General features: G+C 39.7%; 1 protein-coding gene across 1 annotated transcript in view; it reads right to left on the bottom strand.

Annotated features, from left to right (window-relative positions):
- The window catches only part of ca16b (carbonic anhydrase XVI b), a 110,685-nt gene that overhangs the window by 53,993 nt on the left and 40,701 nt on the right, over positions 1-15,991 (bottom strand). The window contains exon 3 of the mRNA XM_086292872.1: positions 2,302-2,481. Within this exon, the coding sequence (XP_086148998.1) occupies positions 2,302-2,481 (180 nt within the window). The remainder of the gene's footprint in view (positions 1-2,301; positions 2,482-15,991) is intronic.

Genomic DNA, 15,991 nt, shown 5'->3' with positions numbered 1-15,991 from the left:
TATGTTGCCTGGCGGATGGACATGTGACCAACATACTACTCTTGAACCCCGATACTGTGTGTCTGATCACATGCCCTTCCGCCAGGCAACGTAGTGCCGTACAACAGCGGAACAAACAAAACAAATCGTCTTACGATATGACAAAAATCATGGACAATCCATAGAAAAGCCGCACCTGACTAAAAGCCGCAGGGTCCAAAGCTTGTGCAAAAAGTAGCGGCTTATAGCCCGACAATTACGGTAAATAATCCTGCTCAAATTATCAAAGAAATGTATCTGGTTTGAAAATCAGGTCATCTATTACTCACTTTGTGTATTCACGGGAAGAGAAATTTTAACCAAGGGTACCAAAATCTGCAAGCCACTGTATATAGTTAGGGATTCAATTATTTCAACTCCAGCTGATTTTGTAGGTCAGTCTAGAATTTCAATGGAAGGTTTATTTGAACAGTGAGCGACAGGAACAATACCACCCCCCCCCCCCCCCAAAAAAAATCCAGAAAAATGCATTTCAAAAAGTTGAACAAAATAAGTATTTGATCAATCAGCAAGATTTATGGCTCCCAGGTGTATTTTGTACAGGTAACGAGCTGACATTGGGAACCTTCGCAACTCGTTACCTGTATAAAAGACAGCAGTCCATAGAAGCAATCATTCTATCTAGATTCCAAACTCTGCACCATGGCCAAGGCCAGAGAGCATTCCAAGCATGTCAGGGACAAGATTGTGAACCAACGCAAGGCTGGAATGGGCTACAAGACCATCACAAAGCAGCTGGGTGAGAAGGTGAAAACAGATGGCGTGATTATTCGCAGATGGAAGAACCATAAAATAATTGCCGATCTCCCTCAGTCTGGAGCTCCATGCAAGATCTCACACGTTTCAATGATAATGAGAACGGTGAGGAACCAGGCCAGAACTACTTGGGAGGAGCTTGTCAATGATCTCAAGGCTGCTGGGACCATAGTCACCAACACACTACACCGAGAAGGACTGAAATCGTGCAGTGCCCGCACAGTCCCCCTGCTCAACAAAGCACGTGTACAAGCCTGTTTGAAGTTTTCCACTGAACATCTTGATGATTCAGAGGAGGACTGGGTGAAATTGTTGTGGTCAGATGAGACCAAAATCGAGCTATTTTGGCCTCAACTCAACTTGCTGTGTTTGGAGGAGGAAGAAAGCTGCATATGACTCCAAGAACACAGTACCCACCGTCGAACACGGAGGTGGAAACATTGTGCTTTGGGGGTGTTTTTCTGCCAAGGGGACAGGACAACTGCACCACATCAAAGAGAGAATGGATGGGGCCATGTCAGCTCTTGAGTGAGAACCTCCTTCCCTCAGCCAAGGCATTGTAAATGGGTCGTGGGTCAGTATTCCACCATGACAGTGACACATGGCCAAGGCAACAAAAGATTGGCTCAAGAAGAAGCATATTAAGGTCTTGTAGTGGCCAAGTCAGTCCCCAGACCTTAATATGGTAAAAGGTAAATGGCCTGTATTTGTACAGCGCTTTACTTAGTCCCCATGGACCACAAAGCGCTTTACACTACATTCAGTCATCCACCCATTCACAGACACATTCACACACTGGTGATGGCAAGCTACATTGTAGCCACCGCCACCCTGGGGCGCAATGACAGAGGCGAGGCTGCCGGACACTGGCGCCACCGGGCCCTCTGACCACCACCAGTAGGCAACGGGTGAAGTGTCTTGCCACAACAACCAAGACTGTCGGAGCTGGGGCTCGAACCGGCAACCTTCCGATTACAAGACAAACTGCCAACTCTTGAGCCACGATTGCCCCATCAAAAATCTGTGGAGGGGGCTGACGGTTCGAGTTGTCAAACATGCCACAAAACATTAATGACCTGGAGAGGATCTGCAAAGAGGAGTGGGACAAAATCCCCCCTGAGATGTGTGCAAGACTTGTGACCAACTATAAGACTGGTCTGACCTCTATGATTACCAACAATTGTTTTTCCACCAAGTACTAAAGCATGTTTTGCAAATACTTATTTCATTCATGCAAATGCAAATTAATTTATAACCTTTCTGAAATGCATTTTTCTGGATTTTATGGTTATTGTTTAAATAAACCCACATCTGAAATCATAGACTGATCATTTCTTTGTTAGTGGGCAAACTTACAAAATCAGCTGGGGTTCAAATCGTTTTTTCCCTGACTGTGTAACCATCACATGTCATGTCTCAAAATAGCAGTCGTGGAAATTAAAGATGATTGGTATTGCTGCTGCACTGCTTTTCGAATGAGGGATAAACAAATTCTCTACTGCAAACCTGTCTTTCCAGTGTTCTTCATCGTGGTCTGGTTGGAGGACTCTGTGTTGAACTTGTCAAGCTCCAGCTTCAGGTACTCCTGAGAAATCTGAGCTTGTTCATCTGCAATGTCCACAGGTGATTGGTTGTTTCCGGCACATTCTGGGTATAAGGCTGCCCAGCCTCGAGGTCCATGGCTTCCTGCAGAAATAAAAGACACAAGATGTATGATGATTATGCACAATGCACACTAGCCCCTAGAAATCACATCTGTCTAAGCATACTGGCTCTGACACACACATAGAAACCCTGACAATATTACTGGAACAGCAGCAATAAGAGTTCTGTGCTATATTCACTGAGCTGCAGTGCCTTCTAAATCTGTTCGCACCCCACCCTCCCACTGCAGGGAAAACATGTAAACATTATGAAAATTCATCATCTGGGTAAAGGCAATTCCAGTCTTAATTGTCTATGTATATGATATACATATCCATAGGAAGCATAATCCCATCGTGCTGCACTAATTGAAATTGAGCCTACAGTGGGCACAGAATTGATGGGCACCCATCTCTCCTTCCATCCTTAAAACAAAGCAAAATATAGAAGAAAATAGGGGGGGGGGGGACCTACAACAAATATTTAAACATATTCAACAGAAAATACTTCAGATTAACCATTAATCTGCTGTGTGTGCTGAAAACGAACTTCCTGTAACATCATCATCCACTGTCTGCACTTTTCTAATCCTCTATCCCCTACAGTGGCGGCGCTACAAAGGAATAATCCACAACCAACAGGGGTCCCCTTGATCTCTTCTCGGGTACAATTGGCCAATGCAACAACAAAAGCTGAGGGGATCAAGGGAACAAGGAAGCATGCATGGATTTTAACTTTTCTGGGTTAACACAATATTCATGATCCCATTCCCCACAGACATAGGGCAACTTTGCTACAGGCTTATGAAAAAGATATAAGAGCTCCCCTTCATGAGAAGACGCCGAATCAAGGGTGGCTTTAGGGCTTGCTGCATTGAAATACCTTGAGCACAGCCTCATTGGCTGCGCTCAAGTCTCTTAAAATGATAGTGTGACATTTAAGATTATTTGGAAATAATCAGTGTTTTAACATATCGACCAGAGGACAAATATGCACTTGGAGTGTGTGCAGATCCAGAAAGAGAAGTTGCTTTATTAATCGCTCAAATAAAAAGGGCCAGGTTCTTAAAAGTGCACTAAAATCAAGGAAATATCTTTGATTTGTCCACCAAATTCACAAGACCACCTACAAGAGTATAGAATAATAAGGTCTGAATAATAGTGAAATATTTAAATGGATTGGAGCTACATTTCTAACTAATGAGTACATCTATAGAGCGGGATTATATTTATCAGTCATGATTGTAGACTCACCAATATATTTGTACCAATATCAAGCCTAATATTTCATAAAATGAAAGAGGACTCCATTATGAAAAACCAGTAATACTATGAAGCAAGTGAAAGCTGCTTGCCAAACATAAATCCCGAAAGGATTTGCATAAAATGGGAGCAAATGTCGACCATGATGCAATACAATGTTACGTGCACAGAAGTTTGTTAAGCCTTTATATAAAAATGTACATTTTTCCCTTATCATGTTTAACTTGTATTTTAAGGTAGTTACTACCTTGCTATCTAAATGGAAAGTGTATCGAGACCAATCTTTTTAAAAAGCTAATTTTTAAATGAAAGTTCTGTAATCTATTAAATTCCCCAACAACAATGAAACAACTGCTTCCTATAACGTAAAAAGCTGCTTGTTACTAAGGCAAACCACCAAATATCTAGCAATTCAAAGTGATTTTATACAGCAACCACAGCAAAAACATCCTCGGGATCACTAAGCAGTTGGATTCTCATATTGCTTCATTTAAAAAAAATAAATAAAAAAAAACCAAAAAACCCCTAATGCTTAGAATCAAGAAATTATTTCACTGGTTAAAGAAAATCCATCTAACTCAATCTAAATCAAGACAACCTTTCAAGTAGGTAATCTCGTTCAAAATTCTAACAATCACTTCCAAGAAGGTGCAAACCACTGGTTACACTCAAGAACAGGAAGGACAGATTAGACTTAGACAACTTGTAGCTTCTGTCAGAATGATAGGAAGAGAAAAGAAGCAAAAGAACAGCTCATGATTGAAAGCATAACACATCAATCTGTCAATCATATTGGAGGCAATGTTATGGCACTGGCATGCATGACTGCCAACAAAACCAGTCTGTTAACAGAAGTAGAAGGATGAATTCTGAAGTGTACAGGGCTATGCTCTCTGCTCAGATTAATCCAAAAGCTACAAAAACTGATTGGACAGAGCTTCATGGGGTAAATGGATAAGACCCAAAGGACACTGCAAAACCAACCCAAGAGCTTCTCGGTGCATAAAAAAAGTCATGATATTCTTCAGCAGCCAAGTCAGTCACGTGATGTCAACCCAACAGAGCTCGCTTTTCAGTTAGTGAAGACAAGTTGAAGGCAGAGAGATGTTCAAACAACCATCAACTGAAGGTGACTGCAGTGAAAGCCTAACAGAGCATCTCAAGGAGGTTCACTGACAGTCACTGAAAGCTAAGAATTTTCATCCAAGTATTAAAAACAATTCCTACATTTAAACGGTGTAATTTTGTCCATTTAAGCTGCCGGAAATGGAAATGTATGAAAATTGTACCATGCAATTTCTAAATAGTTACAGCAATATTTTGTTTAAACCTCTTAAGTTAAAGCTGAAAATCTATAGTTCAATCACATCTTGGCTGTTTGATTTTAAAATCAACTGTGGTTGTCTGCAGAGGTGTAATTATAAATGGTTTTCAGATTGAAAATTTGTTTGGTTACCAATGTTGCTGATAAAATTACACATTACACACACAATTACACAAGTACACATTTGAGGTAGTCGTACAGTTTGCTACGACTTGCTTCAGTCTCATTTGTGTTTGCAGAAAATGTATGTTTTCTTTGGCACAGCGGTCTGAAATGTCTCCAACTGCTCTGCATGCTTACCATTTCCCTAACTGATAAAAGCGAGCTATGGGGGCTAGCAAAGCTACAGATAAAAAAAAATTAAATAAAAAATCCATCACCCTAAAAACTGCTCTGGTTCTGCAGTGGGCAATTTCAATCCTCATTCTCTTGCTTTCCCGTTCTCCCCCTTTAGTGAATCGTTTCAAACGACAACAAATTTCAGATGTTACTGAGATCCACAAGGCTTCACAGACCTTGATAACATATTTCAAAATGAGTAAGTCACGGAATATAAAAACAACTTTGAATTATTGTTGGTAAGCAATATGATATTCAGTCATAAAGTTCAGGTGTAAATGTTATTAAACTAGCACATTGGATTGACTGTTGTTTCACAGGTTTCTTTCATTTGAAGTGTAAAACTGTGTAATCTTTTGCTAATTTTCCAGTGAAACAAACATTACATCCCATTTACTGCAAGAGAAATAATTCAGCCTTTCAAGAAGAGAAAGGGAGGAGCAGTGCTAAAATCAGATAAGTGCGGGTTACACAGCAGTCGATTAATCTGTCTCATCACCATCCATCAGAATGACTATAATCCTAGCGGTTAAGCCTTTCTCATTGCAGCCTTGCCTCTCTATAAGGCTGAGGTGAAGAAATTAAAAAAAAGGTACTGGTTCCAAAATGCGGTGAAATGATTTATCTGAAACATTACACACTATAGGTATTTTCAACTACACTGAGTACGTGGCTCTGTGAGAAGAGCTCCTGCAATATGCTACATGTCACATTTATTCTACTGAAAATCTTTTGTGCCGTCAGGTAGTTCAATGAGTATGCTGGATTTTATGAGCATATATTTGACAAACAAAAATAAATGACTTGCGCTTATGTAAAAGCTCCTATCTCAGGAATATCTCCAGCTTAAACGGAAAATCACAGCATGGTTCAACAGCTATGAATCACCGCTCACATTTACAGTTCGCCGTGGGATTCAAGAAGGGGGAAAGAATGAAACTAAATGGCAGTTCAGCTGGTAACTGCAGGCGTGATTAGAAGCATGGTTGTGTGACTTTTCGAGACTAGTTGCAAGTTAGAAATATCAAGTTCTTCAGTTCTACAGAATAAGCTAGACGCTGCTCAGATGCTGCGCTGATACTAAATTAATAAATACCCAGTGGTATCAAAACAAAAGCTCACAAATGTGATCATATGGTTAAAAAAAAGAAAGAAAGAAAGAAAGAAAGAAAGAAAGAAAGAAAGTAGCAGCTAAATCATCAAAAAAAATGTTTTATTTAGTCAGCTATTTCTAATTCTTTGCAAGAAAAGGGATGGTGATGAGTGACAAGTGGCTCATTTATGCAGTTTGGTGTCTTTGAGGGACTTGCAACACACTGCATTCTTAGGGGGCATATTGTATGCAATAACTGCTTAACAATTAACTAATGATTATAGGTTATTATAAGGTGTAATCTTGGTTCAGAAAATTCAATGCACACAGCAGCAAACAAAACCTCTGACAAGAAAGAATAAATAGCCGAACAGCAATCAGCTCGAAACATGCTGAAAAAGCCTCACCAAGGTAAACCTATTTTTATTCCTGCAGGTTTAATGCTAAAATGTCTATATGCCGACATTTTTTTCTGATGGGTTAAAATGCAGGCTTACTGCTAAAACATCACCTCTAAATATGGATTTTATGTAATCATGCCTTCATCGGGCTACTTACAATCTTCGCTAGAATTAAGATGGGTGAGGCCTATAACATTCTTCGCTCATTTTTGTTAATCCGAGCTGTTCCGGGCTTAGCTCTGTGTGATGTGACTCTGCTCTCTGCTATCTACTTGTTTTTAAGTAAAACAGGCACATGTTTCTCTCAATCTGGCACTTTCAGTTCCAGGCGTCATCCCATTAACCTTGGGATAAACAGCCGTGCCTGTGCTACCATGGCAATGCTGACAGAATGGCGATTGCCTTGTCATTTCCGTTTTGTCCCCTGCAGTGAAAGCACACATGCTGTATGCCGGCTGGCAGACCTCCCAGAATTGGCACACTAGCACTTGCAAAAATCTACGCCGATCAGTCCATATGCATGAGTACCACTGACAACAAAACATGGCCAGAAGATAGAAGGCACAGTGTCAGCAGTAAGGAGGGTCACAGCGGTTGTATAGATGGAGAAGCGCAAAAGAAGATCATCCTATGTGTGTGCTGCCTAATCTGTTCAGTGAATGCAGGCGCATCGGATAACATTTCGAACAACGCTCCTGCTGTCAGTTTCAATATGCTGATAACACTCCAGAGGGTGGAGCCGCACATGCTGCAGCACTCAGGAGTATCAAATGTCCAGGTTAGACAAGCGATGAGCTCACGGCTTGTATGATGTTCAGACAAGCCAAAGGAACAGACTGAGTCGCTAATCAGACAACGGCTGCCAAGGATGATTTCTTTTTTTTCTTGTGTCCTCACAAAATAATGGCGTGGTAACATTAACTTTGTTTAATGCAATATCGTACTGTGTGAGATTAGACCCAACACAGTAAAATCGTGCACATGGTGTACACGTTAAACTAGATTATTTTGGCAACATATTAAACTAACTGAAGCTAAAACATAAAGTATATCATTACCAAATAACTAAAAGGTTATGGACCAGCCAATGGACTTGCTCAATATTGCCATTTACAGAATGGTGTCATCAGCACAGCTCATGTATATATACATGTTTGTTTTTTTTAACCTTCAAATTAAGATACTGATTCACAGTGAGGTTAATCTAATTATACATAGCTTTTGAAGCCTGGATGGGGCCCTCGCTGAGGATGTAGAGCGTTTAAGGGTTTCTATATTAAAAATGAACTTTTAGGCACGGCAAGTAAAAAGCACTAGTCTGTCACACTACGTGCATTTTACAGTCCTATCTTCAGTAAACTGCTAAGCCGGAGCTCCTTTGCATAAAACAAACCGACAGACTTTATCCCTTTGTTCCACTTTCCCTGTGTCAGGCAGATCTCCTTACATGCTTCCTGGCAGCTCTGTGACCTAATGGCTGGGATGTGATGTGATGAAGGAAAGAGAGAGCGAGTTCAGAGCAAAAGCTGAAACAACTGAGGGAAGGGTGGGGGGCAAAAAACAAAAAAACAAAAAAAACAATTCAGTTTACTGAATGATGCTGATTGTGAGTGTTTAGCAATTAAGATACAAACTCCCACTGCACCAACTATAAGCTGCCAGGAACGGTCTGCAGTTCATTGTCATTTCTTGGATTTGCTACAGTGGGGCTCGGCCTAACACCTTTATTTTCTATGCAATGTGGGATTTAGGTATCATTGTAAAACACAAGAGGCTTCTTTGAAAGAAAGAACAGAGGGGAAGATCTACCATAAAGCTCTGATTGCAAATGAGTCTGAATACATTTGAAACTGTATCAGACAGCATGCAACTACAATCAAAGTGAGGAAACTCATTCTGGCAAAACTGGGGCAGCCAATTTTGGTGACTGACTGTTCCAGTCTAAATGGGGTCATGCTGCCAAAACTACCAATGTTACACCACAGTGAAACAACATTTCAAGCGGAGACAGAGTCCTTTTTGCTGGTGTTCAACAAGAGAAATGTAATGAATAAAAACTGGTACTCTTAGAAGTTTCAATACGTCCACAGATGTCTTACCCAGACATATAATGGAAACTTTCAGGTAACTGGAAAGGTGTTTATGAAAGTGAATCATTAGTTGCAACAATTAAGATTTCTATTTCCTGTACTCTCAAAAGGAGTTTCTTTTCAGAATCCTTTACTGGCTAATCTGCATAAGACGACTCAATTATCAGTGAACCATGAAGGTACAAACCATAATGCCCTCAGTGGACGTCGGGATGCTTCAAAGAAAAGTGAAGAAATACGTGAATAAAAACAGTCAACCCAGGAATTGCAAAACAAGAAAATAATTGCAGTCGGCCTACCCACTTTTAAAACATTTTTCTCAGCGTTCTCAACCAATATCCACTTCTTAGTGAGATCTAGTACTTGTATATCAGTGCAGTTGGCGAGAATGAAAAAAAAAAAAAGGCGTCTGGGGGTCACTGTGGGGGTACGTAGAGGGTGAAGCATGAGTGAGTCTTCAGTTACACTTCACCAAATTAAATGTGCATTTGCTTGACCTTGTCAATTCTGTGATGAACAAAGAGGTAGAGGAAAGCAAGTACACCAAAAATGTCTCTGTTCACAGTACTGTAGTGGCACTGGCTCAACTAGGAGAATTAAAGCCTCAGAAAGCTAATACAATATGGCAACAATTGGGCCTCCAGGAAGAAGGGGAAAAAAAGAATCACCAACAAAGCATGCATCTTTAAACTTTAGTTTACATTTTCACAAATGATCACCAGATTTTTATTTTGCGTTTATATGTAGGGCTGTGCGATATGACAAAAATCTCATATCGCGATATAAGACATTTATCGTCCTGACAACGATATAAATCACAAAAATGTAACATTTTCTGTCAATTCTGTGAATCTCGGGCAGCTCGACTTGAGTGAAGTTTTTCCAGCTGGGCGTCCTTTACCTGGATTCGAGTGTATTAACCGATGCATGAAACGAGACATTTTTAGACATAAGTTGTAACGGTCGCCATTTTCTTTCAAAGTTTAAGGTTTATTTTTTATCACCTGACGGCTCTTTTTTTTTTTTCTCCATCTCATCCATAAACTGCATACTCTTTCACGTGATTCAGTTTATTTTGAAAAGTCTCAATAGGATCTTGAGTTTTATTGTGAAAGGTTTATGTGGAAAACAAACAAGCGGACAGCGGAGCCACGCGATGGTTTTACCGTCATTGTTACTAACGACAACCCATATAAACAGGCGCTTGTCCGTCCATAGTGTGGTTATATTTAATATAAGAGAAAGAGAGAACTTTAAGAAATTAATACAGTGACCATCAAAACGATGCCGTAAACAGTTTATTTTACGACACCACGAAACAAACGATAGCGTAAAATGAAACGATAGACGTTTTTATATCGTCATCCAATATATATCGTTATATCGAACAGCCCTATTTACATGCACCGTATTTAATGCAGGTGATAGTTGTACATGTTGGTACATGCAGACTCTGAAGATCTCCATGTAAAAAACTAATATAAAAGTTGAGTCGTTTTATAACAGATTAGTGCAACAACAACATTTGCAACTGGTAATTGAACATCACAGGGCTGCGTTATTTTAATCTGAATTTTAAATGTTCAAATGTTAAGATTCTTCAGACGCTACAGAGGAGGATTTTTTTTTTCAAGCTTGTCAAAAGGAAGAAAAAAGTAATCAAAAAGCAAATAAAAGTAAATTAAGCAAGCAAGCAATTACATTTTTTATTACAGATTAAATCATACCAGGTTTGGTTCCTTCTCATGATACGTTCACAGCTATTAGATTTCTGTAAGTTCAATATATGCAGTGTTTTAAAATGTATAAAAGTAATGTGAAATGTAACATTTACTTGTAATAGAAGCTTTATTATGAAATAAACCAAATTCAATTGTGTATGTGCCCACATAAATAATTCATTCAACTCTATACTTGGTTTCCATGTTAAATAGATTTACATTTTAACAATAACACTGTAAAAGTAACAACTTACAGTCTTAAAATGATCTAATTAACTGTAGAAATGCATTTTAGCAGATAAGACAAAGTTAAATTGTGCTGCTACCCCCTAGAAAGCATTTGAAAATATTCAACTAACAGACACAGTAAACATTTTTTTCCCCTCTGTGAGAGAAATATTTCATCACTCATTCAAATGACTTACTCAGTTTCAGGTGACTGCAGGTTTCTCCAACCTTATAAACAGTACTTTAACATAACGACCAAAAACTAGCACCACTGACTAACAATGAGCTGAATTCAATTTTATGATCATTAATATGCAAATTGTCATGACCACTGATCAATGGCCCAGAGTGCCATTCACAGAATGTTAGGAAATAGTTGCAATCACAGCATTGTAAGATGGTAAAAGATGTACCCTTAGGCCCCCTCCTCAGTTAATGGCTTCCTTGACTCCCTGCTCAAACCAGTGATCCTCCCTATCCAGGATATCTACATCCTCAATACTGAAAGAGTGGCCACTGGACATTAGGTGTAATAAGACTGCGGAGTCCTGGACTGATAAGGTAGCTCTTCTGTGCTCCACCATCCTCTTAGCCAGAGGTTGTTTGGTTTCCCCGATGTATAATTCACGGCAATCCTCCTGGCACTTAACCGCGTACACTGTATTACTCGGTTTGTGTCGGGAGACCCGATCCTTGGAGTGCACCAATTTTTGGTGTAGCATGTTTTGGGGTTTGAAAGCCACAGAGATGTGGTGTTTTTAGAAAAAGCGTCTCAGTTGTTCCGATACTCCCACACATAAGGGATCACACTAAATGTTTTCGCTTAGGCAGCGGTTGTCCTTCTCTGCTGGATTGCCTGGAGCATTCTTTAGATGCCTTTCCAGCTTTGACAAATGTCCAACTGGGATAACCACATTTATTCAGGGCATTTTTTGATATGTTGTTACTCTGTTCCCTGACTGCTGTGTCTGTGGGAATAGGGCTGGACCATATCATACCATTCACAGTAATACCTGTATAATGTTGGGCAATGACAAGAAAATGAAATATCGCGATAGAATCTGGGTAAAACGTGCATGCGCAGTGCCTTTGTTTTCATACGCACATGAGCATTACGGCTATCGTAGGCAGGAGGCTCGCGGAGTGATACGTACTGTGCTTCATAATATTACCGTATTGTGTGTGTATAACCTCTTTTTTTATGTCGGCCAATTTCCACTGGAAATGCCTTTTGTATTTGCACTGTTACATTTTTATATAACTTTAATGCACATAAAAAACAGCACTAACAAAGTTGTGGAGTTGTAAAGCATTTTGTCTAGTGTCAATTATATCGTCAGTTATATCGTTATCGCAAATTTTCAAATGTATATTGTGATAAATATTTTTGGTCATATCGCCCTGCTCTTTGTGGGAATCGTGTCTGCTCTGTGGTGTCATCCACATACCTGAACCAATGGCTCAGTGGTGTTCCAGGTTATGATAACAGAGCCTGCTTTTCCACTTCCTCCACATACAAACTGCCCACAATGGGTTAAACTTGGGAACACATGACACACCCACACACACATTTCTGCCTGCAGTACTGACCCTTGAAAGTAAAATACGTACATTGAAGACCGTTCCAAGAGCAGACACACTTAGTCAGTGCTTAGGGTGGGGTCATCCTGTAATCTGTTATGGACTGCACTGCTTCACTAATTGGAACATGAGTGAGGGAAGATGAAACGTCATACGAGACACATTCTGAACGTGGCGTTTTGAGCTGCCTACCAACCCTGCCTTAAGACCAAAGCTAGAAAAATTTGTAATCAAGTCAGCTGAGACTGAAGAGTTAACTTGGGTGTTTGACAAAATGCATTTCCTACTGAAAACGCTACAAAATGAACAATATCAACTTTTTGGAATTTCCTTACTTTGATGATTGAGCATGCATCAAGACATGCTTGGACACATTACAAAAGTTAGCACTTGAAATTGAAAAATACCGTGTTAAACAAAATATCAGCCCGCTGGGTCATGAAAACATTTTTTTCAATTTGTGAAAAATTTTTTTTTTTTTTTTTTTAACTTAAAATTACACAATTCACTAAACTCAATTCATATTTTTAATAACAAAATTTAAGCCACCAGACTGGACTTTTCTGGAAAGTAAGAGATGAATCAAGCATAACATTTGACAATTAAAACTAATGTGGTTTACTTTTTTGCTGCTTTTTGGAAAACAGTAAATTGGAAAATTCATGGATAAGCTCACACACTCATTGTCTAACCCGTACCAAACCATAAACAATGATTTTGCTCATTACTAGTACAGCTGTGGCATAAACCTTTCATTGGGTGGTGGTAATGTGATTTGTAATGTGATGCAGACATTTGTGCATCGCATTACAAAAAGAACTATTTCCTGGTTATTGTAGCAGAACAGCAAATGGACTTGGGCTACATATGATCCTGTAGCCAGTAATTGTTTTGCCATCATTTGGAATTTTAGCAAGAAAAAAAAAAAACATCCAATGAAACATTAGATCCAGCGGGTCATTAATCCATGGCCAACTTAGCCATCATATACAAGTGCTTAAGATTCATTTTGAAGTTGCCTTTTATCTATGCTGCAGGTCATATACTGACCCATTTTTAAAATAACAGGAGGCCAGTTGCTTTAGAATTTAGCGATGACTGACATGATAAGACATAGGTTTCATTAAGAGATTGTCCTTTCAGTTTCAATCACACGCTTTCCTCTGACTGCTTCTTGGGTTGGTACGACATGGTAGCTGCTTGCCAAGTCTGGAAGATCAGCATTCATATATCATCCTCGACAACTACAGCCAAAGTCACCACTATGCCTCTAACAGACTCTACCGAAGGCTTTCCTCTGCTGCTATCCATCTGCCATGGAGGTTGTAGGCCAAATTAATTTCTTGTACAGTCCTCAAGCACAAACAAGTTTTCTGCCACTGAATTAGACACAGAGTGCTTTGGGTTTAGCTTGACTTCTTAAAAGCTTTGCCTTCTTCAGAACAGTCAGCTTTTCTAAAATGTGAACAAGCTTGCTGGCTCATCCAAAAAGGATCAAGCAGTATGGTCATCACAAGAAAAGGGGGGAAAAAAAAAAAAAAAAAAAAAACGCAATGAAGTTAACCTGTGTCAAGAAAAAGCTTTTCTCCTGCGGGGGGCTTCCCTGCGTCCAATTAGCGGGACTGAAACCAAATGTTCCAGAGAGAGAAGTGCAGGTCAAACGCATTATCCCCAGGGAAGTAATAATCACAAGCTAGAAAGTGATGAACCCATAATATGGAACTATGATAGGAATGGGCTCTTTGAAAGCCCGTTCATAAGTCCGGCCAATCTGCCTTTTCCATGGGAAAGTTACTGTTGGAGAGCGGCGATTCTGAGGGCAGCGCTGACACTGGAATAAACTCACTCTTATAAAAGTAACTTGCCAAATTAAATCATTTAGAATCAAGCCAAATAAGAAGGTTCCTCATACACTGAAGATCAGTGACTGGAAGTAATGCACATTAATGTTACTGACTGGCCCTTAATTGGTCTACTGAATTTACTGCTACTGTCCCTTTAGTCACAGTCTAGAAAGCCACAGCTTCACAAGAGTAGGCAGGAAAAAAGAGAGAGAGTCTTGTAAGTCAATAGACCTTTCAAGAAAGTCACTAAGCTGGCAAAAAAATTTCCACCACCCCCTTTCTGCAATAAAGAACAAAATACTCGTGTCGTACATGATTTCACATTGATCCGATCATTACAAAAAGAGAATTAAAACCCAGGAAAAGTCTATACACAACCTAGCCAGATGAGTACTTTTTATTCCGCTTTCTTGTAAAGAGCCATTAGCATCCTGTGACATGTTAAAGGAACTGACACTAATTGACAGGTAACACTGAGGGCCCAACCACTACTAGACACTGGAATCTCATTTACCTTGAAGCGAGCCACTTTGTGTTTGCAGTAAAACATGTGTTGTGTGACTAAAATCTGGAGACTTCGCCTGTTTGCGGAGCAGACAGGTTAGGAGGAGGAGCAGTAGCGGGAGATTTTATTTGATTGGCTTAATGGCTGAGAAAATGACACTGTTTTTCCAGAAGTAATAAAATTAAGAGATCTGTAAACTCGGCCGTAAAGGAAAACTGCACGTTTTCATCTAAATTTAAGTCCGTGCTGCTTTTAGGTTACATAACAGTTTCTTTGAAGCATTATCTTAACCCAGACACGTCTCATTATGCAATTAGCAGCGTGACCTCATACCCCTCACTCCACCCAAACATTCAAGATCTCAGCTTCGCCTCCAGCCCGCGTCTGCAGTAGAGGGTGGAGGAAAAGACAAACAATGCATTCGTCTCTGCCCATAAAACAATGTGCCCCACTAAGTGCTTTGAAAGACAAAGGGCCGCTAATGTTTATCTACGGAATCGTTCAGCGATATTAGGCTTCAAATTATTAACTATATTATACATTTTCAGGTAATTTAGATCAGAGTTTAGAGTTTCATCTGCCTTTTAGAACTAATAATAGAAAGCAATAACTTTTAAAACCCCACATAAACACGAAGCATTGAAACGAGATTGTCCATTAGACGCCTACATGAAGCCCAAAAGTCGATTCAAGATCCAAGACCTCTGTCATTATGGCAGCACAACAAAATTACAATTACACCAATCTCACCTGGTGCATGACATTGAAAAGAAAATTTAAAAAAAAGGTATAAAAATATTCTCTGTAGTATAATGTGGTTTTTAAAAAAAAAATAGGCCTGTTAACGAGGGTACGAGCCCGAGAAACATTCCCATCGCCATGAATTGCTTTCTACAAAACTGACAATATTCAAATCAAAATCTAAATATGCTCATTGTCTCACTGCGTCAGTGTGAGACTATACATGCATTGATTTCAGATGGTCTTGCTGAGTTCTGAGAAGAAGGCATCTGATAAGAATGGCGCCACAGCCGTCTCAGAGCCTGAGCTCAATCTTTAATCAGAGGTCATTGTGTTCCACACAGCAGCCCCAAACACATAAAAGCAGGTAGAGGAAGTGCTAAATCATACAGGCATTGGGGTCTAATTGGCCACCAGAATGAG

The sequence above is a fragment of the Aulonocara sp. 'chitande type north' Nkhata Bay genome, linkage group LG5 (genome assembly GCF_057382095.1).
Source record: "Aulonocara sp. 'chitande type north' Nkhata Bay isolate Kocher_YH1m ecotype deep benthic linkage group LG5, A_spYH_male_GT1.1, whole genome shotgun sequence".
NCBI classification, from domain to species: Eukaryota; Metazoa; Chordata; class Actinopteri; order Cichliformes; family Cichlidae; genus Aulonocara; species Aulonocara sp. 'chitande type north' Nkhata Bay.
Note: the sequence above shows the minus strand (reverse complement) of the source record. Positions and strands in the feature narration are given on the sequence as shown.